The sequence below is a fragment of the Lepidochelys kempii genome, chromosome 11 (assembly GCF_965140265.1).
Source record: "Lepidochelys kempii isolate rLepKem1 chromosome 11, rLepKem1.hap2, whole genome shotgun sequence".
Taxonomy (NCBI): domain Eukaryota; kingdom Metazoa; phylum Chordata; order Testudines; family Cheloniidae; genus Lepidochelys; species Lepidochelys kempii.
Window position 1 is genome coordinate 63,748,815 of NC_133266.1, and position 25,113 is coordinate 63,773,927.

The following is a 25,113-nucleotide window of genomic DNA, read 5'->3' on the forward strand; positions in this document are numbered from 1 at the left end:
GACGGGAGATGCTCTCCCATCAACATAGCTTCCGCCTCTTGGGCAGGTGGAGTACAGACATCGAAAGGAGAGTGCTCTCCCACTTGCTTAGTGTATCTTCACCAGACCCGCTAAATCAACATGGCTGCATCAATCACAGCAGTGCTGAATTAGCTGGTAGTGCAGACATGTTTTGAGATTTCATTTTCATACATGCAGCCTACATGTCTGCCGTTGTCATTATTTTACTCTCTGGGATGTGTGATAAGGGACACTTTCTTCTGAGAGTTTGGCAGTTGGCTGTAGCCATGATGTGGTGATTCCACAGGTTTGAAACAATTGTTTGCGCTCGTGTGTCTGAGTTAATGTCATTAAACGTTACAAACATGCCAGTCATTTTCATGTCTGTGTCCATTGCAAAAGTCAAAGGCAAAAGTGGCCCAGTTGCTGTTAAAATTACAGATTAATAAATGCTGGTTAACCATCCATATTGGAACTCTTAGGTCCTTGCATGTAAAGCAAAATTCCTCCGAATATGACCTACACATGACACTGTTAATATATGCTGCATGGCATGATACTCTGGGCCTACTCCACCAAAAATATTTGGCATGCCTTAAATAGCATGATGTAAGCACATAAAAATAATCTTGAAATGGAGCTGCCTGTCTGAACTATATTGATAGTATGGAAAATTGCCACACAGCATCCAAGAGATGTTGCTTATTGACCAGCCATGTACAGTGTGTTGTGAAACTGAGTTGCAGCAAAGAGCATTTTGCTGCTAGAGCAATACAATTAATAAGTCGCTGTCAAACAAAAGCTGAACTTTCTCTCTTCAAGGGGGACTTGATCTAGATACTTAGTGCACTTCTTTGATTTATTTGTATTTAATAAATTCTGTCCCAGTAGGGAAAAATCAAGATATTTTTTGTTTCTCTGTGCTACCTGTTGCCTCTTACTATAGAGCAGAAAAAATAAACAAGATGGTGACCTGGAACACTCCTGACTGATGTTTCCTCAAATTGCTGATTGCATTTTAAACACTATGAAGTAAAAATCCTCTAGGTCACTCTGCTTCAGATGGAGCAATGTGTGGTCCCCTCCTCTCCCTTAATCACTCTGATTCCTCTGCAGCTCAGCTAATCATAACCATATGATGGCACTGCTTCAGCAGCTACTCAACAATGAGTCATTGTCCTTATCCTGGAGGGATATCATTGTGCCTGTGGTCTGCCAGGTAGTTCAGACTGTCCGACCTGATATCAAGAACAGAGACGATGATATGGATATCCGCCAGTTTGTCCACATAAAAAAAGTGAGTTCTGGGAGTGGGAGAATGATGACAGGAAATTTGTGTGAAATAAAGATGATGTGGCTCTTGACAGGGCAGGTGTCTGGATTGAAAACTACAAATCCAGTAGCGTGAGTAACAGATGTCTTATGCAAAAAGAAAAGGAGTACTCGTGGTACCTTAGAGACTAACGAATTTATTTGAGCATAAGCTTTCATGAGCTACAGCTCACTTCATCGGATACATCCGATGAAGCTTATGCTCAAATAAATTGGTTAGTCTCTAAGGTACCATGAATACTCCTTTTCTTTTTGCGAATACCGACTAACACGGCTGCTCCTCTGAAAGATGTCTCATGTTTCAGGGAAGACAGTTGCTATTTTGGGGAAGGACATGTACGTGACTCTTGCCTCCTGTGTTGCAAAGCACTTAGAGGCACTTGAGTCAATCTCTTCCTTTCAGGCTGCAGAGGATGGCGTGGGATGAAGTAAGAGTAACAGCTCACTGTCTTCCTGCCTTTTGGCTTTTTTTAAACCTTGCATGTCTAACGAGAGATGTTTGGCACTTGGCAGCCTGCTGTGTAGTGTACTGGAGGCCAACTCTTTCCTGAAACTGTCTATTACGCAAGAGTTAACCCTTCCACACAAAGCCCAGCAACTGGCCTCCATGAGGTAGCTTAATCCTCTTGGAGTTACGCAAGATGCACCGATGACTACAGTAGTTGTAACAAATATAGGGCCGTGATCACGGATCAGAAAGGCCATCAGGAGACTGGGACCTGACCACGAAGCTGCTGTGAATAAAGATACCAGGCACAAGCCTGTTCCTCCTTACAGAAATTACTCTCATTAGGCCATACTCTGTTTCAGGCAGCCACGTAAGATTACAGGTGAGTCATCTTCTCCTTTTTGCAGACAGCCCCATGAAATCTATTCCCAACCATATTTGTTGCTACCTCCTCTCCTAGCACTCAGGTTGAGTTTCAGTAGACGAGCAGCTCTTCAGAACCTAATGCTGTGCTGTAGATGACCTAGAAAGGGATTTCTACAATAATGTGATCTCTGAAATATGCCTCTAGGCAACCTAAATTTAATTCAGAGAGCCTGTGTGGCATCCATTGTTATGCCTACCTTTCACTGTGTTTTTTGGGGCTCTGACCACTTGGCAGACTTCTTCTAAATGCTCTAAGATACGTAGAGCTGCCATTTCCAGGCTCTATTTTTGTTATCTCCGCTGAAAGTATGCTATTAAAGAGGTCTTGACCTGGAATAGTGGGAGCTGTATTACAGTGGAACCTCAGAGTTATGAACACCTCGGTAACAGAGGTTGTTCATATCTCTGAACAAAATGTGGTGGTGGTGGTTTTAAAAGTTTACAGCTGAACATTGACTTAATACAGCTTTGAAACTTTACTATGCAGAAGAAAAAAATTCTACTTTCCCTTTAGTTTTATAGTAGTTTATGTTTAACACAGTACTATACTGTATTTGCGTTTGTTTTTGGGTTTTTTGGGTCTCTGCTGCTGCCTGATTGCATACTTCTGGGTCCAAATGAGGCGTGTGGTTGACTGATTGGTTCGTAACGCTGGCATTCTTAACTCCGAGGTTCTACTGTATCTGTAACAGCACAAAAAATAGAAATGAGCAAATTGAGGTTTTAGAAAAACCTATGCATGGAGTACAATACAATTTTTTTCACTAAGTAATTTACATAGTATGCGGTTCAATGAATTTAAAGAGAGATTAAGTGAATATGTTAAACCAGAAAGCCTTTAATTCTTGCTATCTTGTTAGATTCCAGGTGGAAAGAAATTTGACTCTGTGATGGTGAATGGCTTTGTTTGCACCAAGAACGTTGCACACAAAAAGGTAATGAAGGTGTCGTAAATAAAATAGCTTGCATTCTTTTTAGCATTGCACTGGGTATTGTATTTAAAAAGAGAAACTTCTCCTCCTTGGTGGTGCACACTTATAGTAAACATACTACATCATCATCTTTGATCTACAAAACGTTTCTCCTAAGGGGTTTGTGGAGTGGGCTTTGCTCAAGGCTGTTGAACAGTAGATTTGCAGATTTTTTTTTTGTGTGCGCATGTATATTGCATTTCCATTCAAAGGGGTTCCTTTGTAGTCCAGGGAGTCTGAGTTTTGAGAGCATGGACTAAACTTTCCTCAAAGCTGTAGAATATAACATTTTCTAGAAACGTTTAAGCTCTGTAAGATTTACTGGGAAAAGATCCTTTTATGAGTGCACCTTTTTTTTTTATAGCATGTAGTAAATGAGTCTGTAAAATAAAGCCATTGATCAGGGTGGAGAGAATCTGATTGACCTAGTGTGCTCTGGTGGCTTCGGAAGTCTTGGATCATTAAAATTCCATTTGTTGTGCAAGAAAGGGGTTTGTACCAGGAACTCGTTTGTTGACATTCTCTTTACAGAGCAATAATTGTCCTGCAGGACAGATTAAACTGTATTTTGCTTTCTCTGATATGAGATTGGTACAGTATAAAGTTTATTTGATTGGAGCCATTACCCAATCGGCATGGTTTAGTGGTAAATCTTTGCAAAGATCATCTGAATGATATGCTGCAGAACTTCATCTTTGCAGCTATGTTACCTTTGGGTAACTGTATGAGGGAGCTTCATAAAAACTTCCTCATGGAGGGAGTCTTGGTTCTACTCTCACCTAGATGACTGTTCCCTTTGTTTTAACTACCCTGCCTTTCTCTAGATGAACACCTATATAAAAAATCCCAAAATTCTTCTGCTGAAGTGTTCCATTGAGTACCTCTACCGAGAAGAAACAAAATTCACCTGCATAGACCCCATTGTTCTTCAGGTTAGAATATCTTCTATTTTTAGTTTACGTTTTCTATATTGTCTTTTTATGATCTAATGACTTAGCCATATATGTAGAGCATCACTTGTTTAGCTTCAGTTCCAGCCACCAGGGGGCTTGGGTGGAGTGGAAGGAAGAGAATTTGTGACGAAGGATAACTCACAGCTGCTTTGGGCTTGGGACTTCAGGAAAAAGTTGTATACTGGCCTCAACAGAAACGTGCGAGTCCCGTTCACGCTGGGGGAGTTGCATGGATCAAGAGAAATTCATGGCCGTTTTCAATAACATGAGTATTTAAGAAGTGTGTTTGTATAGAGTGTGCCTAAGAATCGGGGATCTTGCTGTTCAAAATGGCAGAACTGCTAATTGAGACTCAGGAATGGATGAATACTGGGTCCAGGTGTACTTCTGTATTTGTGTTAATCTGTTGGGAACTGACAATGCTCAGTCTAATAGTGGAGAAAATTACAAATATTGCTTTGAGCGCTGTTCTCACCACTGATAGGAGGTTTCAGGGGGTTTAATGCCTAAATTGGTAGAGCTGCTTTTTGTCCAGACACAAAGTATAGATATCTCTCTGAAGGGAGCAGTCTGAATAAGAGTGTTTATTTACAGTGACCTTTATTTGAAAGCCCCTTACATTGAGTGCTTGATTGATTGACAGTCTGTTGGTTCAGTTATGAGACCTTGAAAGGATTGGTGCTTAGCACAGGCACATAGAAATTAAAACATTAGCAATACAATTCAACATTGTTTGATATAGCTTTTTCAGCAACAAAGGATAGGATTCGTCCCTTGTGTTAACAGTAAATTAGAGCTTGTAACTTCTTCTTCTGAATATTGTTCACTGTCACCTTTTCAAAGCTGTCCTTGAAATAAGGCTGGTTTTTTCCCTTTGTCCCCTTTAACTGTGGGGGGAAGGAGGGGGAACTGCTATGGGAGAACTGAAACAATGTTTCATGGAGGCTAGGTCAATAATTTCTGCTAGTAAACAACTTTCTAATCCTTGCTGCAATAATGGGAACAGTGGTGGTGAGAGGAGTTGGCAGAAAATCTAAGTGGATCTGAGTAAACTCAAGCCAGAGGGTAACTGGGATGGTCCTAAGCACTCCTTCTGGCAGGTGGAAATTGCAACAAATAGCACAAACTGTCCTGCAGTGGGGGATTCTTCCACAAATTGCATATTTCACAGTCAAAAGATCAATCAACTTCAATACTGGATCTTATGCAACTTGCCACAAAGTTGTTCACACACTGTGAGGGGCAGTAACAATCTATCCATCTTGCTGAACCCCAAAATCTGAAATTGTTGAGGATGCCAGAAAAATGCTGATGGATGCTGGGAGTTAGTTATTGCTGCGAAGTGGTGGTTTTGAAACTTCTCTCTGCTAATTAAAGATAAATCCATACATCTGGTGTGGCTTCAATCTTGATCACGTATGCTTAGAATTATCCCAACTTTTTCTGTTGATATTAAAATCCACACCGAAACTCAGCGTGATATGGATTTGAGGCAGTGTTGCTTGAGATTCTTCATACTTGCAAATATCCATGCAGTAACTTCATGGTCAGCTGGACAGAGCATCCAGAACAATTTCTTAATACTGGAATTTGTGTAACTTATAGTTACTCAAAGGCCTAATTGGAATAGGATCCATACCCTAATATTGCTTTGAAACACAAGACTCTGGAGGTACTCTTGTACTGCCTTTTGGTCACAGATGGTAACTTGAAATGAAGTGCATAAACTGATGATCTGCAGATAAATATTTATCACCTACCAAATCCTCTTATTTGTCTGTCAGCAGACTTCTTCCAGAAACTCTCAATGAAAGTATTGAGTTATGAAATCTTTCTACACATACATAATCCTGCTTATCCTGATATATGGAAGCTGGAGGTTTAAATTTTCTTTAAACAAAATCATCTTATGTTGCTAACCCATTAAGATGATCCTTAACTAAACTTGCCTTCCATTTGACTCTGATTAGAGAAGATAGTATTCAGAAATTTCAGCTGTATAACAGGCTATCTTTTTAATGTGTCATGTAGGCTCATCATAAATCGAGCGAATAAGTGCCATTTTAAAGGATGGGCATATTTGGTAAATCCAGTTTAGAACCAAGTGCACACTAAACAGGGTTACTGACATACTATTATATTGTCAAAACCCTTGGTGTTTTGGGCGGATGCTAATTGCCCACGTGGGCCTCGATATCTCGGCCATGTACCCATGCTCAGTGTGCAAGCTTAGGCCCTCATCATTCAGAAATCCCCATGCTCATCAAGTTAAATAGATTTTGACAACAAACAGACTGAAGAAGTGGATGTTGTGGTAACCTTTTTCTTGGGGGTAGAAGAGATTGTGGTTTTTTGTTCCCCCCACCCCCCCAATGCTTTGGAGCAAGAGCTTGAAATTTTGCAGGGTGTTGCCCTGGTGTCAGGAACTTTACTTGCCAACTCTGCGAAAATCTGGCCAAGTTGTAAGTAGATCTGTGCAGGAGCTGGATTTTTCATCTGGGAGTGGAGTTTTGCAATTTCAAAATTTCTTTTGTTGAAGAATGGACCAGAAACGGCTTCAAAATTTCACATGACCCAAAACTGCAAATAAGTTGACACTTTTTGTTCCAGTTTCAACTCTAAATATAAAATTTAAAAAATTGAAATGGAAAATCAAAATGTCATATTCCAAAAAGCTCAAAATTGAATGTTTCAGCCTTATCTAAATGCTTTCTTTCAGCTTTTGTCTAAGGTTATATGTTTTCATCTAATGTTTTTGCTGTGGACAAATTGGCATTTTCCACCAGGTGTTTTGTTGGAAAATTCATAGCTAGAGCGACTTGGGAACCTTTGGAAAAGTTGCTCTGAGACTTGTTAGACTTTAGCTGCTAAACTCCCTGAAGATTCTGTTCGAGCCAGGCATGCTTGAGCCAAAGTCAGAGCAGGACTTTCTCTTCAGCTGCAAGCTACCTTGGACCATGTCAGGTCTGGGCACCTGAATTGAGAGCAGGGTAACAGTCTCTCCTGTGCTCTGTAGAACACTCCCCCCGCCCCTCCACTGTCCCCTTTTCCCTCTTTCCTCCCCCACACACATACAGGCAGCTTGGTGGAAGCTATCTGACTCATACAGTGTGGACAAGAGCCAGACCTGTAGGGTGATGGGGAGTAGATTGGGATAAGGGTGAGGGGAGATTGGGACTCCCTGGTCACGTATTGAGAATAGTTGAGAAGCCCAGGGAGGGATAAGGAAAACTGGGACTGGCTGGACTCGGGGGGGAAGAGGAGTCTGGAGTGGAGACTAGGACTTGCTGCATAAGAAGATTGGTATTTGGAGGTGTAGACAGTACTGGGATGAGGAACCAGGGCTGGAGAAGAGTTAGGGACAGGCTGGCAGAGCCAGGAGTGGGACTGAAGGGTCTGTGCTCGCTAGGGAACACTGCCCTCCAAAGTCTGGAACCCAAGATTCCAGTCTCTCCATTTGTCTTTCAATAAGTATCTGTCAAACTTACTGGCAAAGTGTCCATCCCACCTGTAGTGCTGGTCCATATAGAGGATGACAACCTATTACAGTAACTCCTCACTTAAAGTCGTCCCGGTTAACGTTGTTTTGTTGCTGATCAATTAGGGAACATGCTTGTTTAAAGTTGCGCAATGCTCCCTTCTAAGTCGTTTGGCAGCCTCCTGCTTTGTCCAGAGTTTGCAGGAAGAGCAGCCTGTTGCAGCTACCTGGTGGGGGCTTGTAACCAGGGTGGACTGGCAGCCCCCCTATCAGCTGCCTGCTCCCCTAAGTTCCCTGTGCAGCAGCTGCCCAGCAAGCTATCAATTGCTGGCGGTTCAGCTGTCCCTCTCCCCACTGCCATGTGCTGCTCCTGCCCTCTGCCTCTGCTTGTTGTGCATGGGGGGAAAGGGGAAAGAGGGAGGCTAATGTCAGGGTGTCCCCTTCCCCCTGCTCCTGCACCCTGCTTACCCCTTCTCCATATAGAGCATGGTGGGGACACAGACGGAGAGAGACAGAGAGAGCTTTCTGGGAGCAGCTGCTGTCTCAATGTCCCGATCCACTTAAAAAGACAATGTAATTAAGAGTGGGTCAGCTTATTTAAAGGGGCAGTGTTTGTCTCTTTCTGCTGTGCTGTCTCCCCTCCTTCTCCGTTTGTGCTGCGTTGTTGAGTGAGAGGCTACATTAACAACAGTGTGTTAACCCTTGAGGGCTCACCCCAGTGCTAGTTCATCATTTTAGCAGCAAGGCATTCCCTGGGAAATACCCCACCTTCTGACTACACCACCTCAACCAAGCTTCACAATCATCATTGCTGTGAACAGTATTACATTGTTTGTTTAAAACATTTTATGTGTGTATAGATATAGTGTTTTGGGTTTTTTTGGTCTGGTGAAAAAAATTTCCCTGGAAGCTAACTCCTCCTCCCCCCCGCCCCCCCCAATTTACATTAATTCTTATGGAGAAATTGGATTCACTTAACATCATTTCACTTAAAGTTGCATTTTTCAGGAACAGAACTACAAGGTTAAGTGAGGAGTTACTGTACTGTTATCAGTCACTTTGTTAGCTTAGGTGATAGAGGTTTGTGGGGTAGATGTAAAGGTTCCAATGTTGCTGGCCCATATGGGTGTCAGTATGATGCCACATCATGGAATTCGTTTTTGCAGTTTGCTTTTTTTAAAAAACACCCAGGAAACCGCACATACAACTACGTTAAAAGAACGCTAAGTTACGCCCTCAAAAGTTAAGAAATGCCAGAATTAAGGTTGCCTGTGCAACGTTACTTTGGTTTCATTGTGTATATATATTATGATCTTTAATTGCATGATCACATATTTTATTTTTTCTGCCAGTCCACTGCCTCATTCAATGTACAGAGTGGATGGTGCTAACTTAAGCTGCTATTCAATATCTTATGTTCTAATTGTTGTTCAATCTGTGGTCCTAGGCCTTATTTACTGTATATTGTTCAAACCCTGCTCTGAAGACAGAATTATTTCCTCATGGCCTTTTTTGTGACATTCATCACACTAGTGTATCAGTGCTTCACAAATATTAATGAACTTATTTTCATAGCACCACAGTGAGATGAGGGGTATATCCACCATTTGGCAAATGGGGAGTGGAAGCACAAAGATTATGGTCCAAAAATATCTATGAATTTTGAGTTCCCAATCCGAGACACTTAAGACCTGATTTTATTTTTTTCCTTGTTACTTAGCATTATATAGCACTTTATATGTTCAAAGCACAGCTCCCATTGACTTCTGTGACCGCTGTGAATACTTAGTACTTCCGCAAATCAGACCCCAGGGTCTTGGCTTAAGTGCCCAGAAAATGAAGAGAACACAGCTAATGACCAGTTGTGAAAAATGTGGGCCAAAAGACTTTATTAGCATCTGGTAGGAATTCTGTTTCACAAAGCCACAAGGATAGAATCTAGTTCTCCAGAGCAGCATTCAGCTCTGTGTCTTTTTTTCTTACTGCAATTCCGCTGCTTCATTTACTACCTACCTTCCAATTTCTGCAACAAATTGGGTAGGGTATCCTACAGACAAAAGTATTCTTCGTACTGTACACTAAATGAGGGAGGGATTCTGAAGAAACAGTATTACGTGATCATGCAATTAAAGATTGAATCCTAATGCATATGCACAAGGGGGAGCTGAATAACATTGCCTATGCAACCTTACTTTTTGCTCCCTTAATGTTTTAACGTGTGTGTGTGTGTGTGTGTGTGTAATATAGGATTTGTGTACATGGGGACACTCAGGAAAGTTAATCTGAGTTAATGAAAGATGAATATACCTGAAATTTGCACCTTTCATTAACTCAGATTGATTTTCCAGAGTGTCCTAGGCAAACAAATCCATAGAATAAAGCTATGTAGAAGTATCCGTTTTAGCATTTTAATGCAAAAAACTAAACTGAGTAATTTACTAAAATCTCAAAGTTCCATTGTTTTTAATCTACTGAATGCACCTCAACACAACATATAAAAGCATCTTAATATGCAGTTCTTGATAAGGGGTTGTCTTCCTGTGTTAATGATGTGTCAAACTAATTGAATTAAGCCTCTGTTTTAAGGGACACAGTAAAATTCACACTTAACATTGAGAGGGAGAATGGGAAATGTATATGTACTCTATGCATTTGACTGCGCTTTCTGGTCAGTCCAGTTTCTCCTGTGTGCATTGGCCTTTCACAGTAACAGGAGAGAGAAACTACTTCTATATAAAGAGAATTGTAAAATCACTTACATGGGCATGGTGACTGAAGGGCAGGTTTAGTGCCTGACATGACAAGTGACTAGGTGTGTGACTGCTTCACTTTTAAAAAGAAATCAGATCGGCAGCCACTGTCCTGCTTTCTCTTGGGGTGTAGGAAAGGGAGTTCTTGAAGAACTATGTCCAGCGGATAGTGGATGTCAGGCCTACCTTGGTTCTGGTTGAGAAGACTGTGTCCCGAATTGCCCAGGACATGCTGCTGGAACATGGCATCACTCTGGTCATCAATGTCAAGCCGGTGAGTGCTTGGTGCCAAACACAGTAACAGGAAATGATACTTCCAGAGTGTCACGTTGCTGTAATAAGTCATGTCTGGTACGGGTCGTTTTAAATGGGCTTGTCAAGGTTCCTTCCCCACTCTGAACTCTAGGGTACAGATGTGGGGACCTGCATGATAAACCCCCTAAGCTTACTTTTACCAGCTTAGGTTAAAAATTCCCCAAGGTACAAACCATTTTACCCTTTGCCCTTGGAGTTCCACTGCCACCACCAAATGTTTATCCGGGTTTATTTTATTAGGAAAGCGTTGTTTGGAAATGTCTTTCCCCCCAAAAAATCCTCCCAACCCTTGCACCCCACTTCCTGGGGAAGGTTTGGTAAAAATCCTCACCAATTTGCATAGGTGACCACAGACCCAAACCCTTGGATCTTAAGAACCATGAAAAAAACATTCAGTTCTTGAAAAGAAGAATTTTAATAGAAGAAACAGTAAAAAGAATCACCTCTGTAAAATCAGGATGGTAAATAACTTACAGGGTAATTAGATTCAAAACATAGAGAATCCCTCTAGGCAAAACCTTAAGTTACAAAAAGACACACAGACAGGAATATCCATTCTATTCAGCACAGCTTATTTTCTCAGCCATTTAAAGAAATCATAATCTAATGCATATCTAGCTAGATTACTTACTAAGTTCTAAGACTCCATTCCTGTTCTGTCCCTGGCAAAAGCATCACACAGACAGACACAGACCCCTTGTTTTTCTCCCTCCTCCCAGCTTTTGAAAGTATCTTGTCTCCTCATTGGTCATTTTGGTCAGGTGCCAGCGAGGTTATCCTAGCTTCTTAACCCTTTATAGGTGAAAGGATTTTTCCTCTGGCCAGGAGGGATTTTAAAGGTGTTTTCCCTTCCCTTTATATTTATGACAGGGCTAAAATGCAATGATAGCTGGAGTTTAGTTAAATTATTATTTCTTTGGAATAATTTCTCAAATATGAATTCTTAAACCGTGAAATTAGTGTAACCCCAATGATGCAAACCAAGAGACTTCAAAGTTAAGGCTGATATTTTTTCCTTAATTCGCTCTAGGAAAACATTATAATAAGCTAATGCCTTAGGCTTCTCTAAGGATGGAATAGCAGATACAGCTTGTAACATATTTTTTTAACTTATGACAGTATTGTGCCCTATTCCGTTGTCTTATGTATGTTTACAGCAAGTATTAGACCGAATAAGTCGGATGACTCAGGGAGACTTGGTGATCTCAATGGATCAATTGTTGACCAAACCACACTTGGGAACCTGTCATAAATTTTACATGCAAGTGTTCCAGTTACCTAATGGTGAGTAGAACCTGGATGTCCGAGCTCATTTGCCCAACAGAGTTGGAGAGTGGATTATTAATTTACTAATACTGCTGCGTTAAGCAGCATGTCTTGACTGCCAAGTAACTGGAATGAATGAATGGTTGACAGAGCTGATAAATATAATTTTGCCATAATAGTCTTGATGTTTTATACGCCGAAGAAAGAGTACAAAGAATTTTATATCTAATGTCTTGCAAAAAATATGAAGAAATGATCCATATTATGCTGATCTCTGTATACAACACATGAAATGAGCATCTAACAAGTGGACAAAAACTCATTTGGTTGGGAGCTTAGGGGTAGAAACTGCAGGTATAATATTGTTAACTTTTTAATTACAGAAACAGAAGGCCAGTGCAGCAAGGAAGACCACATAAATGAATACCTTTTGACAGATTAATGTAAAGCTTAACCGAATGGGTTACCAAACAGTGGACCCCTCCTGGCTGTAATAACCTGCGTTTTCCCCCTAAACCCCCCCCCCCAGATTCTTTTAGCTAGAAAGAAACAAGTCAAGGCATTTGCTTTTAAAGTCTGTAGGCTTTAGAACATCATGAGTTAAACAGTGGAATAGGTTGTGGAATCCCCATCATTGGAGATTTTTTTAGAACAGGCTAGACCAGAGGTGGGCAAACTATGGCCTGCAGGCCACATCCGGCCTGTGGGACCATCCGGCCTGGCCCCTGAGCTCCCGGCGAGGGAGGCTCATCCCCGGCCCCTCCCCTGCAGCCTCCGCGTACTGCGCTGCCAGCGCTCTGGCCCGCCACCCCTGCCAGGCAGCGCGGTGGCGTGGCTGGCTCCAGTATGGTAAAGGGGTGGGGAGTGGAGGGTCCTGGGAGGCAGTCGGGACAGGGAGCAGGGGGCGGTTGGATGGGGTGGAGATTCTGGGGGGGGCAGTCAGGGGACGGGGAGCAGGGGGAGTTGGGGGGCGGTTATGGTCAGGGTGGTCCTGGGAGGGGGCAGTCAGGGGTCAAGGAGCAGGGGGGTTCGATGGGTCAGGGGTTCTGAGTGGGGCAGGAAGTGGGAAGGGGTGGATGAGGGTGGGGGCCAGGCTGTTTGGGGAGGCACAGCCTTTTCTACCCGGCCCTCCATACAGTTGCGCAACCCCGATGTGGCCCTCGGGCCAAAAAGTTTTCCCACCCCTGGGCTAGACAAATACGTAGACCTTCCCTGACAAGTGTATTTAATCTTGCCTCAACATGGATTGGATGGACTAGATGACCTTTGAGGTCTATTCCAGCCCTACACTTCTATGACTTAGCTTAATCTTGGTATATTGGGACATATGCTACTTATTTGTTCTGTCCTGACTGGATTCAAAATGTATAGCAACTTGACTGGTAAAGGGAGGGGCAGCAGAGGCTAACTTTCCATAAAGAAACCTAAAGATCTACATCTTGAGCCGCACCCGTGGTTTGGTCTGGGCACGAGTTCCTGCAGCGGTGTTGCAATACCTGGCTGTACCACTAGTTCCAACTCTTCCATCGTATTTAGCGTTCACTGTTTTCATAGGAAAACATTTCAGTCTGCTGCTTAAGTGTGAAATGTGAGAACTGCTTGACCCTCACTGTTTTCCTCCTAACCTTTCTAGATCAAACCAAAACCTTAATGTTTTTTGAAGGGTGCCCGCCACACTTGGGCTGCACCATCAAGCTGCGTGGAGCTGCAGACTATGAACTGACCCGAGTGAAGGAGATCCTTATCTTTATGGTCTGTGTGGCTTATCATTCCCAACTGGAAATTTCTTTCCTTATGGATGAGTTTGCCATGCCCCCTACTCTGACTAAAAACAGCTCCTTCCACGCTCTGATTGAAAGCCAAGGAGATGAACATGAGCACCAAGACCTCTTTAATGGTGAGGAGTTTAGCATGGTGGTCAGAGATGTTGAGCTCTCTTCTGAAAAAGTGCCCATGTTCTCTGAGTCTGTCTCTTCCGATGAGGCCAGCACACTAGAACAAAGAACTTTGTTTGAAGAAGAGGATCAAGATGCTGATGATGTCCTGCGAGAGGGTTCCTCTTTAAGGCACCAAGAGCATCTCGGAATGGAATATTCACTGCCAGTGTTGAGCAGTATTAAAACACCAGTACCAGAATCACCGCTACCCTTCCAAAGTATGGACCAACACCCAGGCACTCTATATAGTCAGCATCTGGAGACTCTGCAGCAGCCAGGTGACCTGCAGGATTCCAAAAGCCAGATGAGAGTCTTTAGAGACCCTCTGCAGGATGACACTGGATTGTATATCATGGAGGAGGTGACTTCCTCCGAGGATCGCCTCAAGGCCTACTCCTTAGCATTTAAGCAGGAGCTGAAAGATGTTATTCTCTGTATCTCACCTGTGATCACATTCCATGAACCTTTTCTTCTAACAGAGATGGGCATGAGGTGCCCTGCCCGGGACTACTTCCCAGAGCAGGTCTATTTGTCTCCTTTCCTCAACAAAGAGTATAAGGAGCTGGAGAGCAGAAGGAAGAAACAGCTGTTAAGGGATCTCTCTGGACTGCAAGGGATAAATGGAAGTATCCAGGCAAAGGCCATCCAGGTTTTGCCTACCCATGAGTTAGTTAACACTAGAATTGCAGAGCATCTGGGTGATAGCCAAAGCTTGGCCAGAATGCTAGCAGATTACCGGGCCAGAGGAGGAAGGATACAACAGAAAAATGCAGATCCCTTTGCCCAGTGTAAAGATGCATCTGGTGTTTCTGGAGGAAAAGCTGGAGGCAGAAATGAAGAGGATGAGAGAGGATTGGTTCGGGGTGAATCTGTATGGTCTCATAAGGTAAGAATCTAGGTTTTTACCTCCTGTTTTTGTTTAGTGATGAGAGAAGGAACCTACTTCTGAATATCATATTTAGGAACAGGCCAGGCATAACAAAAGTTCATATTGGACTGCAGTGCTCTAGGTCAACTTGGATATCAGCTTGTTTAATCACCACATTGTGGTCTCTGATTGTGAGAGATGCTGACTTGAGGGGATGGGGTGGGTGGGCTTGCAAAGCACTTGCTCTCTGAACCACCAGGAAGAGCAAGAAACTTGGTATATCTCATTACCAGCTCAGTTTTACATGCTGGGAGTGAATGTGCTTGGATCTACAGTTGGGGGTGAAGTGGGGGATGGGGAAGAGAACAATCTCTCATCTATTTCAGAAATGGAATGCCCATCTATTTAAAAGCTGTTGTTGTTTTTTTCTCTCTTCATACTGAGTAACGCTAATGTTGATATTGTCTCATAGTGGGTTTGGTGGCTAAAGGTCACGAATGATGTCCAGTTAGAATAAAGGACAGTGTTGGGAGGATGTAACTGCAAAGTATATTTTTAGAAAATCTACCTTGTGTATTCTGAATAAATGAGATCCTGTGTATTAGAAAAACTCTTCTTGCAAGGAAGTAAGCAGCAAATGTCAAGTTTCAGGCTCAAGATTTCTTGTCCTAAAGGATTAAAATGCACACTTGTGGATTAAAGACCCTTCAAACTGTCAAACTGTTTAAAAGTCCACTTGGACTTCCTATTCCTTAAACTTTTTTGTACCTAATTGGTTGTGCTGTAATCCAAAAAAGTCGTCCTTGCATAAGTCTACCTGGAACTCTTGGGTAACTTAATCTCCTGAGAAAAGTAAATATGACAAATGGGACAAACACGGAATCTCTCACTGAATAAAATTCCATTCTATGCAGCTTTTAAAGTGTAAACTATTTTGTATTGGTGGAAATGTGTGGTTGTAACTGGCTAATGGGTTGTCTTGTCAGGTGGACTGTCTGAGCCCAGTCAACCATCAGAGGCTCTGTGTTCTTTTCAGTAGCTCCTCTGCCCAGTCCAGCAATGCTCCAAGTGCCTGCGTTAGTCCATGGTATGAAATGAATTATTTCTTGTTCTTCTTCCCTATGGCTCTCTTAAAATACAAAGTTTAAGTGTTAGTATCTCTCTCTCTCTCTTATATGAAGGCAAGGTCAGTGCTAATTCTTCTGTACAGCTTCACTAAGGACTCCTGGGAAGGTAGCTTAGCCTTTTTTAGAGTTGCCTGTCACAACATTAAGCTGTGTATGACTAGATGGATTTGAGCAATGCCACTTACCTTTGTAATGCTTAATAAGGCAGGAATGAGGAGGGAAAAAAAGCCCAGTCTGTAATTCAGTGCTCTAACTAATCACTGCTTTTGTATGTGGGCCTGATGAAATTCATCCTAGAGTACTTAAGCAACTAGATGAAGCTGTCTTGAAAGTGGAGCAGTTATCTTTGAGAGCTCATGGAGGAGGAGGTCCCAGAAGACTAGAAAAGAGAAAACATAGTACCTATCTTTAAAGGGAGAACAGACCCAGGGAATTATAGACAAGTCAGCCTAACTTTAATACCGGGAGAGAGAGTGGAACAAATTAATAAACAATCAGTTTGTAAGCACTGAGAGAATAGCGGTATAAGGAATAGCTAGCATGGACTTGTCAAAACCAAATCATGCCAAACCAACCTAAAATCCTTCTTTGACAGGGTTACTGACTAATGGATGGGGGGAAGCAGAAGGCATGATTTATTTTTATTTTTAGTAAGGCTTTTGTCACAGTCCTACATGACATTCTCATAAGCAAACTGGGGAAATATGGTCCAGTTGAAATTTCTATAAAGTGGGTGCACAACTGGCTGAAGGACCGAACTCAAAGTAGTTGTCAGTAGTTCACCGTCAAACTGGGAGCATGTATTTAGTGGGGTCCCATAGGGGTCAGCCCTGTATCTGATCACAGTCAATATTTTCATCAATGACTTGGATAATGATGTGGGGAATATGCTTATAAAACTTGTAGATGACCCCAAGCTGGGAGGAGTTGCAGGCACTTTGGAGGACAGGATTAGAATTTAAGATGAACTTGACAAATTGGAGAATTAGTCTGAAATCCGCAAGATGAAATTCAATAAACCCAAGTACAAAGTACTACAATTAAGAAGGAAATATCCAAAGCCCAACTACAAAATGGGAAGTATCTGAGAGGTTGTAGTGGATCACAAATTAAATATAAGTGAGCATTGCGGTGCTGTTGCAAAGAAGGGTAATATTCTGGTGTGTACTAACAGGAGTGTCATACACTGGTGAGGCCTCCGCTGGAGTACTGTGTCCAGTTCAGGGTGCCACACTTTAGGAAAGATGTAGACAAATTGGAGAGAGTTCAAAGGAGAGCAACAAAAATGTGAAAAGGTTTAGAAAACCTGACCTATGAGGAAAGGTTAAAAAAACCTGGGCATGTGTAGTCTTGAGAAAAGAAGACCGAGGGAGGACCTGATAAGTCTTCAAATATGTTTTAAAGGTTGTTTTAGAAAGGGGACAGTGGTCAGTTGTCCTCCTGAAGGTAGGACAAGAAGTAACGGGTTTAATCTGCAGCACGGGAGATTTAGGTTAGAGATTAGGAAAAACTTCCTAACTATCAGGGTAGTTAAGCTCTGGAATAGGCTTCCAAGGGAGGTTGTGGAATCCCCATCACTGGAGGTTAAGAACAGGTTGGACAAACACCTATCGGGAATGGTCTGGGTTTACTTTGTCCTGCCTCAGCGGAGGGAGCTGGATTCAACGACCTCTCAAGGTCCCTTCCAGCCCTACATTTCTGTGGTTCTGTACGGTATATTTTAATGCAGTGACTGTGCGGGGCATGAAATCTGTGAAATCTCTGTTGGGCAGGTTGGAACTTGTAAATTCAGAAGATTTTTTCATTTCTAGTAGTAGGGCTCCAGAATGGGGTGTAGAAAATCCACTACAATCTAAATATTAATACAGCTTTGCTCACCTAGTGAGGGCAGGAATTTCTTCGTAGCAAGTAGCAGTTCATGTCTAAATGTCTGCAGAGCTGGCTGTGAGGCTGCAGGTTACTGGCAAACTTTTAATACTAATCCTTAGCTGTTCACTGGGTAGGGCTTTTCCCCAAACAGCCAGTGCAGTTGGAGGGAGATAATGGAAGTTAGGGTGGCATGGTATGGTAAGGGTAGGGTGACGCCTGGCCTGGCATGGAATTGCCACCCTTCCTTCTGCACTGCTGCTGGTGGGGTGCCACCTTCAGAGCTGGGCGCCTGGCCAACAGCCGTCGCTCTCCAGCCACTCAGTTCTGAAGGCAGTGCAGAAATAAGGTTGGCTGTGACTCCCCTGCAACTCCCTTTTGGGTCAGGACCCCCAATTTGAGAAACACTGGTTTCCCCTGTGAAATCTGTACAGTATAGGGCAGGGGTCGGCAACCTTTGGCACCCGGCCCATCAGGGTAAAGCTGCTGGTGGGCCCAGCTGGTTTGTTTATCTGGAGCGTCCGCAGACACGGAGCCCTGCAGCTCCCACTGGCCACAGTTCACCATTCCTGGCCAATGGGAGCTACGGTAAGTGGCACAGGCCGAGGGACGTGCTAGTCACTGCTTCCCACAGCTCCCATTGGCTGGGAATGGCAAACTGTGGCCAGTGGGAGCTGCGGGGCTCCGTGCCTGCGGACGCTCCAGATAAACAAACCGGCCTGGCCTGCCAGTGGCTTTGCTCTGACGGGCCAGGTGCCAAAGGTTACCGACCCCTGGTATAGGGTAAAAGCATATATAAGACCAGATTTCACTGGTGGTGGGGAAGAGACCATATTTTACAGTCCGTGGAACGTTTTTCATGGCTGTGAATTTGGTAGGGCCCTACTTGTTATAAAGCAACAAATAAAGCAGCAAAATTGATTCTAGCCAAAACTTCCAAATTTGGGTGCCTAAAATGAGTTATCCAAATCAGTATTTAGGCACCTAAAGTGGCTCTTCTTTTTTCCAAAGTTGCTGAGTACCTGAAGTGCCCATTAAAGTAATTTTAGAGGGGATCAGCTGGGATGCTGTGTTCAGCACCTCTGAAAATCATGCCCCGTTAAGTGTTCAAATATTGATTAGAATGACTAACTTCAAATACCCAAGTTTGGAAGTTCTTGGCCATGATCTTAAAAGGCACACTTGTGTGGCATTTGCTGAGATAAATGTACTTGCTCATGAGCATTCCCATGTTGCAGTCATTCCTGTAATGTACACCTCTCAAACCAATACAAGATCTTGCCTCTTAAATTTTCTGTTTTTCCTCTACATCAGGATTGTGACAATGGAGTTCTATGGGAAGAATGACCTCACTCTAGGAGTGTTTTTAGAGCGGTATTGTTTCAGGTAAGAACTTTTTACACTAGAATATCAGCTATGCTTTTAAGGAAGTCTTCAGTAGCCTCATCGGACTGAGATGTGCTTTTCTCACACATGTACATGTAGTATTGTACAGTTTACAGAGAATTGTTTGCATGATTTAAAAAAGGTATACATACATAGGCTGTGAAAATCTTTAGCAAAACATTCTTTAGAGACAGTTCTGTTGAATAGGTCTTCTATAATTCTTTTCCGTTTGTTTTATTAGAATGCTTGCAACAAAACAGGAAATATGTTTCTTAAAGTATGTTCCATTTGCTCCTCCTACCTTCTTACAAGTGAAAAGGTGCTCATATTGTTATCTCCCTCCTACCCATTTGTTTAATCACCTGTTGCTTATTACAGTCCTTGCCTCAGACATCTATCTCTTTACCCTATGTTTGTACAGAGCTTGCCACAGTGGGGTCCAGATTGGGATCTCTAGCTAGTACTTTATTGCAAATAGCTCTGTCCTCTACAAAGCAGCGAATTGTGTTTGGTCATAATCTTAATCTAATTTTACAACAGTTGCTATGGAACTTCAGGTGAGATCTGCAGCAGGAGCAAATTCCTAAGGAATAGTGATCCAGTTTCATAGATTCATAGATACTTAAGGTCAGAAGGGACCATTATGATCATTTAGTCTGACCTCCTGCACAACACAGGCCACAGAATTTCACCCACCCACTCCTGCAAAAAACCTCTCACCTATGTCTGAGCTATTGAAGTCCTCAAATCGTGGTTTAAAGACTTCAAGTAGCAGAGGGGCATTGCTGGCACATGATGGCATATACCACATTGGTAGATGTGCAGGTGAACGAGCCCCTGATGGCATGGCTAATGTGATTAGGTCCTATGATGGTGTCACTTGAATAAATATGTGGACAGAGTTGGCATTGGGCTTTGTTGCAAGGATAGGTTCCTTGGTTAGTGTTTTTGTTGTGTGGTGTGTGGTTGCTGGTGAGTTTTTGCTTCAGGTTCGTAGGCTGTAAGCGAGGACTGGTCTGTCTCCCAAGATCTGTGAGTGAGGGATCATTTTTCAGGATAGGTTGTAAATCTTTGATGATGCGCTGGAGAGGTTTTAGTTGGGGGCTGAAGGTGACAGTTAGTGGCGTTTTGTTATTTTCTTTATTGGGCCTGTCCTGTAGTAGGTGACTTCTGGGTACTCTTCTGGCTCTGTCAATCTGTTTCTTCACTTCAGCAGGTGGGTACTGTAATTTTAAGAATGCTTGATAGAGATCTTGTAGGTGTTTGTCTCTGTCTGAGGGATTGGAGCAAATGCAGTTGTATCGCAGAGCTTGGCTGTAGACAATGGATCGTGTGGTGTGTCCTGGATGGAAGCTGGAGGCATGTAGGTATATTAGCGGTCAGTAGGTTTCCGGTATAGGGTGATGTTTATGTGACCATCGCTTATTAGCACAGTAGTGTCCAGGAAATGGACCGCTTGTGTGGATTGGTCTAGGCTGAGGTTGATGGTGGCATGGAAATTGTTGAAATCATGGTGGAATTCCTCAAGGGCTTCTTTTCCATAGTACCTTCTTGTCAACTGTTTAAATGGGCCATCTCGACCATCACCACAAAAGTTGGGGTTTTTCTCTCCAGCTGACAACAGTTCATCCCAACCAATTAGCTTCTCACAGTCTGCACGGCAACCCCCAACCCATCCGCGCGCGCGTGTGTGTGTATCTATCTAACTATATGTTCCATTCCATGCATCCAACGAAGTGGGCTGCAGCCCACGAAAGCCCACGCTCCAATAAATCCGTTAGTCTCCAAGGTGCCACAAGTACAATACTTGGAAAAATCTACTGCCTAAATATTATCAGAATGTCTTATGATGATATCTTAGAAAAATATTTTTAGAGCGTCGATGCAAACTTTTCGAACATAATGACTTTTGGTAAACAGGCTGTGCTGGTGATCCAACCAATACTTCAGCTATATTAAGTAGCTTAATGCTTTAAGAACATAAGAACGGCTATACTGGGTCAGACCAAAGGTCCATCTAGCCCAGTATCCTGTCTTCCGACAGTGGCCAATGCAAGGTGCCCCAGAGGGAATGAACAGAACAGGTAATCATCAAGTGAGCCATCCTATCGCCCATTCCCAGCTTCTGGCAAACGGAGGCTGGGGACACCATTCCTGCCTAATAGCCATTGATGGACCTATCCTCCATGAATTTATCTAGTTCATTTTTTTTTTTTTAATCCTGTTATAGTCTTTGCCTTCACAACATCCTCTGGCAAGGAGTTGCACAGATTGACTGTGCGTTGTGTGGAAAAAATACTTCCTTTGATTTGTTTTAATCATGCTGTCTATTAATTTCATTTGGTGGCCCCTAGCTCTTGTGTTATGAGAAGGAGTAAATAACACTTCCTTATTGACTTTCTCCACACCAGTCACATTTTTTTATAGACCTCTATCAGACCCACCCCCCCTTAGTCATCTCTTTTCCAAGCTGAGAAGTCCCAGTCTTATTAATCTCGCCTCATACGGCAGCCGTTCCATACCCCTAATAATTTTTGTTACCCTTTTCTGAACTTTTCCAAGTCCAATATATCTTTTTTTCAGATGGGGCGACCATATCTGCACACAGTATTCAAGATGTGGGTATACCATGGATTTATATAGAGGCAATATGATATTTTCTGTCTTATTATCTATCCTCTTCTTAATGATTCCCAACATTCTCTTTACTTTTTTGACTGTCGCTGTACATTGAGTGGATGTTTTCAGAGAACTGTCCACAATGACTCCAAGATCTTTCTTGAGTGGTAACAGCTAATTTAGACCACATCATTTTATATGTATAGTTGGGATTGTTTTCCAATGTGCATTACTTTGCATTTATCAGCACTGAATTCCATCTGCCATTTTGTTGCTCAGTCACCCAGTTTTGAGAGATCCTTTTGTAGCTCTTTGCAGTCTTCCTGGGACTTAACTATCTTGAGTAGTTTTGGATCATCTGCAAATGTTGCCACCTTACTGTTTACCCCTTTTTCCAGATCATTTATGAATATGTTGAATAGGACTGGTCCCAGTACAGACCCATGAGGGACAACCCTATTTACCTCTTTCCGTTCTGAAAACTGATAATTTATTCCTACCCTTTTTCCTATCTTTTAACTGGTTACCAATCCATGAGAGAGCCTTCCCTTTAATCCCATAACTGCTTACTTCGCTTAAGAGCCTTTGGTGAGAGATCTTGTCAAAGGCTTTCTGAAAATCTAAATACACTATATCCACTGGATTCCCCCTAGTCCACATGCTTGTTGACCCCCCCCCCAAAAGAATTCTAGTAGATCGGTGAGGCATGATTTCACTTTAGAAAAAACGTGTTGATTATTCCCCAACAAATTCTGTTCATCTATGTGTAATTAGGAATATTTGATACTACATGAAGTCTATATGTAGTTTTAGTAGGTCATAATACATGACAAACATATATTATTATAGGCAGGACTTGTTCTGTTTTGATTTCATTTTGGTAAAAATGGCTATTGATAGAACCCTTCTACTTTTCATAAGGGAATCTGTTAAGAAGCTATGTTTAAGGAATTTTCTACTTCATTTTGTCCCCTGTATGAATCTGTCTTATATAGGCACACTAAAGAATGCCGTTTACTTTCCTGTTGACGCTAACTGCATTTGAAAGATGCATATGGGTAACTAAGATAGAAGCTTGTAATTCTATTAAATCAACATAAGACAGAATGTTAAACAGAAGGAAGAATTGAAGTAGATAGATGGTTCTGGGATTTGATAAAGGAATATGTGGTCAATTTCTCTGAACTTCATAAGTTGCTTTTTAAAATTGGACTTGGACTACTAAGTCACTTAGTTGTGTTTGGAAATTTTAGCCCTAGAGCCCTTCCTCTCTAGGTTACTGGCCTGATGCTCCCCTGATTTGAAATCAAGTGTTTGCTATCTGATAAACATTTTGTAGCTTATGTGAAGCTGGTTGGTAGGCCCACTTCCATTTCTAGACAACAAGGGTCCATAGTCCCTAAATCCAGTGACAGCTCTTCAGGGTAGACATAGCCTCGAAGTTGAGGAGCTGCACAGCCACTGCCTAGGGTTTACCTACTCTGTGGGTAAGTAAGTAATCAGTCTCTAGTGCTGTCAGCCTTGTATGTGTGTCAAATGCTAAATTTAAAACTTTAAAAAAAAAACTAGATCAAATTTTGACCTGTGTGTATGTTCACTTTTTTTAATTGTAAGTGCTACACTAGCTACTCTTGAAACAGTGATTGATGCAGGGTATCGGGTGTTCCCCAGTCACAGGGGAAAGCTGATGCTAGCAATGGATAAAAATCAGTGTGAAAATATTGAGTGCAAGTTTAACCCTTGTAACCCTTAACCCTGTTAAGTATCCTTGATAACCAGTGTGGCCAAAGTTTTCAGAAACTGGGTGCATAGACTTAGGTTCCTAAATCTATATTCAAACACTTTTAAATTGGTTTCTTTTCCCCACATGGGAGCTCAGCACTTCTGAAAATATTGGTCCTCATTTGAGTGCCTAAATCTAGATTTGGGAGCTTCACTTAAAGCACCAGTATTTTTGAAAATCTTGGCCTGCAGCAACAGATCTCCCTATAAATACACTTAAAATGTTTAAGATAATTTAGAAGTGGTTTGGAAGCTTGTTCATTCTGTACATCTTGGAAGGTGGATTTACTGCAGTGTGATGACAGTGAAAGGTATGCTAGGGCCACTGACTGTCGCCTTCAAGATGTCACATGTAACACATACTTCCTCAAAACTGAATGTCACCACTTCTTTTCTCTAAGGCCTTCCTACCAATGCCCCAGCATGTTTTGTGAAACACCGATGGTGCACCACGTTCGTCGCTTTGTCCACGGGCAAGGCTGTGTGCAGATCATACTGAAGGAGCTGGACTCCCCAGTCCCTGGATACCAGCACACAATCCTTACCTACTCCTGGTGTAGATTGTGCAAACAGGTAAAGATTAAGAGGAATATTCTGATGCTATGGTAGCAGAATTCATAGTGTGATAGGCCTTCATGCAGAGGGCACTGTCTTTCAGAAAGAGCTGTATTTTCTCTGGAGCGGCAGCTTATGATCTGTAACTAAGACTAATTCTACATAACCCACTGATGCCTGTTGGGTGTAATGCTCCCAGTATATTGCACTACAGGGGAAATGTCTGCTTCTGCTTGAAAAAGGCTGTCAAATCTTTTTTGAAAGGATAAATAGTTTTGGATAAAGGTGCTGATACAGACTGGACCAAATTAATTTCAGGCACCGGCAGGCAAGAGCTCCATGGGTTTAAATAGAGTTGTTCTCACATGTGCCAGTAGAGGTTGTGGCCCCCTGGCCATAATGAAACTTGTTGAATATTGAAGTGGGGAGGGACAAAACTCCTCCTCTGATGTACTGGTCCATTAATTGAGCTAAAACCATCTCCTCCACAATGTACTCTTGCTGTTATCCACTATACAGTACATAGTGTGTGTCTTGATCAAGTCCAACAGCACTTGCTGTACTGTTTCAAAACTATCTACAGATTTTCTTTGTTCAGCACTAAAATACTAGATAAAATAACTGCAATATTAGATGAATGTTATATCCCCTTTTAAAAGCCAGAAATAATTTGTAAAATAACATAAAGGACATATGCTTTTTCTTGTAACTTCAGTAATCTTCTTATACTTCTTTAAGAAAACTAGCTATATGTCCCCTGGAGTTAAAACAAACAAACCTCTATTTAATTTTAGAAATCTACTTATAATCACCAGTCTGAGTGACTTTTATTAAAAAACCCCTAAATTAACTTCATTTCCTGTACATTTAAAGAAAGTACCTAAAATAGCCATTTTGCCATCTAGAAACTATATAGAAAAATATTCAACGTACAGTAGCAATTCTAATGACTTCATGCTATCTATACTGGTTTATGCCCTGATGATGATGATGGATTTAAAGGAATTTGGAGGAAATTAGTGTGATAGCTGATG

At 42.2% G+C, this 25,113-nt stretch overlaps 1 protein-coding gene across 6 annotated transcripts in view; it reads left to right on the forward strand.

Annotated features, from left to right (window-relative positions):
* PIKFYVE (phosphoinositide kinase, FYVE-type zinc finger containing) overlaps positions 1-25,113 on the forward strand; it is a 103,021-nt gene that overhangs the window by 48,881 nt on the left and 29,027 nt on the right. For 5 of the 6 annotated variants that reach the window (XM_073306653.1, XM_073306652.1, XM_073306656.1 and 2 more), the window contains 9 exons: positions 1,117-1,297; positions 3,067-3,141; positions 4,002-4,109; positions 10,492-10,632; positions 11,831-11,957; positions 13,573-14,762; positions 15,731-15,831; positions 19,052-19,123; positions 23,926-24,097. In XM_073306653.1, the coding sequence (XP_073162754.1) occupies positions 1,117-1,297; positions 3,067-3,141; positions 4,002-4,109; positions 10,492-10,632; positions 11,831-11,957; positions 13,573-14,762; positions 15,731-15,831; positions 19,052-19,123; positions 23,926-24,097 (2,167 nt within the window). The remainder of the gene's footprint in view (positions 1-1,116; positions 1,298-3,066; positions 3,142-4,001; positions 4,110-10,491; positions 10,633-11,830; positions 11,958-13,572; positions 14,763-15,730; positions 15,832-19,051; positions 19,124-23,925; positions 24,098-25,113) is intronic. The other variant, XM_073306655.1, reaches the window with a different exon arrangement.